The sequence below is a fragment of the Etheostoma spectabile genome, unplaced genomic scaffold (genome assembly GCF_008692095.1).
Source record: "Etheostoma spectabile isolate EspeVRDwgs_2016 unplaced genomic scaffold, UIUC_Espe_1.0 scaffold00019566, whole genome shotgun sequence".
Classification (NCBI taxonomy): Eukaryota; Metazoa; Chordata; class Actinopteri; order Perciformes; family Percidae; genus Etheostoma; species Etheostoma spectabile.
In genome coordinates this window covers 4,453-6,738 of record NW_022605020.1, presented here as the reverse complement: position 1 = coordinate 6,738, position 2,286 = coordinate 4,453, and the positions used below count along the sequence as shown (strand labels likewise).

General features: G+C 45.2%; 1 protein-coding gene across 1 annotated transcript; it reads right to left on the bottom strand.

The window, feature by feature from the left end:
* Positions 1-250: 250 nt before the first annotated feature.
* On the bottom strand, positions 251-1,866 carry LOC116684747 (zinc finger protein 239-like). The gene is made up of 2 exons (XM_032510183.1): positions 1,806-1,866; positions 251-969 (listed from the first exon to the last, which is right to left on the bottom strand). Exons 1-2 carry the CDS (start codon positions 1,864-1,866, stop codon positions 314-316), a joined length of 717 nt encoding a protein of 238 aa, XP_032366074.1. The 3' UTR covers positions 251-313.
* Positions 1,867-2,286: the final 420 nt, after the last annotated feature.

The window sequence follows — 2,286 nt, the reverse complement described above, 5'->3', positions numbered from 1 at the left end:
CAGGCTCTTGTAAGGCGTGTCTGAGGGCCGGTTGGGGTTAGAATGAAGAGTGGCAATAATAGTCATAAAAAATAGTAGTTTGTAGTAGTTCTTTATAGTAGTTCATGGCATAGCAGGGCACTGTGGGCATTTCAAGGCACAGCAGGACGTGGCAGGACAAGCAGAGCGTAGTGTCGTAATGTCCTCGCATCCACTGCTTCTCCACAAACTAAGCAAATTGATATGGTTTAATTTTGCCTTACATGACCCATTTCATCTGTAAAGCCGTGCCTGTTTGGATCTCTCCACTTACTCTCCGCGCAGCCCCCCCCTATTATTTTGGCTTCTCTCGAGTGTGAATGCGTTGATGTTTTTTAAGGTAACTACTCCGAGCAAACATTTTCCCACATTGTTCACACCAGTGCGGCTTCTCTCCGGTGTGAACACGCTGGTGATCTTTAAAGGCACTATTGTGAGTAAAGATTTTCCCACATTGATCACACCGGTACGGTTTCTCTCCAGTGTGAACACGCTGGTGAGATTTAAGGGCACTACTCACAGAAAACGTTTTCCCACATTGTTCACACAAGTACGGCTTCTCTTTGGTGTGAATACGTTGGTGACATTTAAGACTACTGCTTTCAGAAAATGTTTTACCACATCGATCGCAGCCGTAAGGCTTCTCTCCAGTGTGAATGCGTCGGTGAGATTTAAGGCTACTACTCACAGAAAACGTTTTCCCACAGTGTTCACACGAGTATGGCTTCTCTCCGTTGTGAACACGTTGGTGATATTTAATGCTCCAACTATTAGTATAGGTTTTCCCACATTGATCACACCGGTATGGTTTCTCTTCGGTGTGATTGCGTTGATGTATTATTAGGTTACTCTTCAGTGTGAAAGCTGCTCCACATTGATCACAGCTGTGTAGATTCTCTCCAGTGTGAACTCTCTGATGAATCTTTAAAGTATCAGATGTTGTGAAGGATTGTTTCTATAGCAACAGAGAGAGAGAGAGAGAGAGAGAGAGAGAGAGAGAGAGAGAGAGAGTTAGTGAACAACCTTCTTAAACCCTGGACTTGCTCTCACTCTTCATACAATAAATATGATAAAATGAAGGAAAATATGTGCCGGTTGGAGGACATGTTATTATGGAAGTTCAGAAATATTCTACATTTTTTCAGGAAAGTTTCCCAACTCTAATGATTGGCAATTAAAAATAAATCCTTTGCACACTCTTTCAGGTTAACCTTCAGTTAGAAATGTTACTGGTGGGGTGTGTGGGGGGGCGGTGGTGCGTGATGGCTAGGTTTAGTAATAATGGGTACAGTTATAAACTAGTCGGACCAAGGTGAAAAACACGGCTCCACAAATTATCAGATCATTTACAATACGCTCTGAAGAGATATCGTCATCATCACAAAGGTCATTTGCAGTAATATGGCCCAAATATGTAATCTCACTGCACACCATAAGTGCAGTGCCAGACAGATAGAAGTCAGGGAAGGTTGCTTGTCTGTCTTCTCTACTTCTGATAATCATGATTTTACTCTTTTTAGCATTGTATTTTATATCAAAATCAACACCATATTGTGTGGATACTCTCAGAAGCTGTTGGAGACCAGCACTATATGGCTGAAGATGACCAAATCATCTGCATACATTAGGAGATTAATCAGTAAATCACCAACCCTACAGCCTGTACCACATGCATTTAAATCAAAGACAACTCATTCATATACATATTAAAAAGAAAAGGACACAGAATTCCTCTCTGGGGACACCATTGGTCACTTGGAAGGGAACAGACACATCCCCCATCTTACTCTCATCGTCTGATGCTGCTATAGGCCTAAACTGCTGGGGGACTTCCCATGATGCACCCATGATAGAGGTTAGAGCGCCAACACAGAGACAGAAGACAGGGACGGAGGTTAGAGTGCCAACACAGAGACAGGGGACAGGAACGGAAGTTAGAGCGCAGACACAGAGACAGAGGACGGAGGTTGGAGCGCCAACACAGAGACAGAGGACGGAGGTTAGAGCGCCGACACAGAGACAGAGGACGGGGACGGAGGTTAGAGCGCCAACACAAAGACAGGGGACGGGAAAGAGGATAGCGAGCCAACACAGAGACAGAGGACCGGGACGGAGGTTAGAGCGCCAACACAGAGACAGAGGACGGGGCAAGGGTCAGAGCGCCGACACAGAGACAGAGGACTGAGGTTAGAACACCAACACAGAGACAGAGAATGGGGACGGAGGTTAGAGCGCCGACACAGAGACAGAGGACGGGGACGGAGGTTA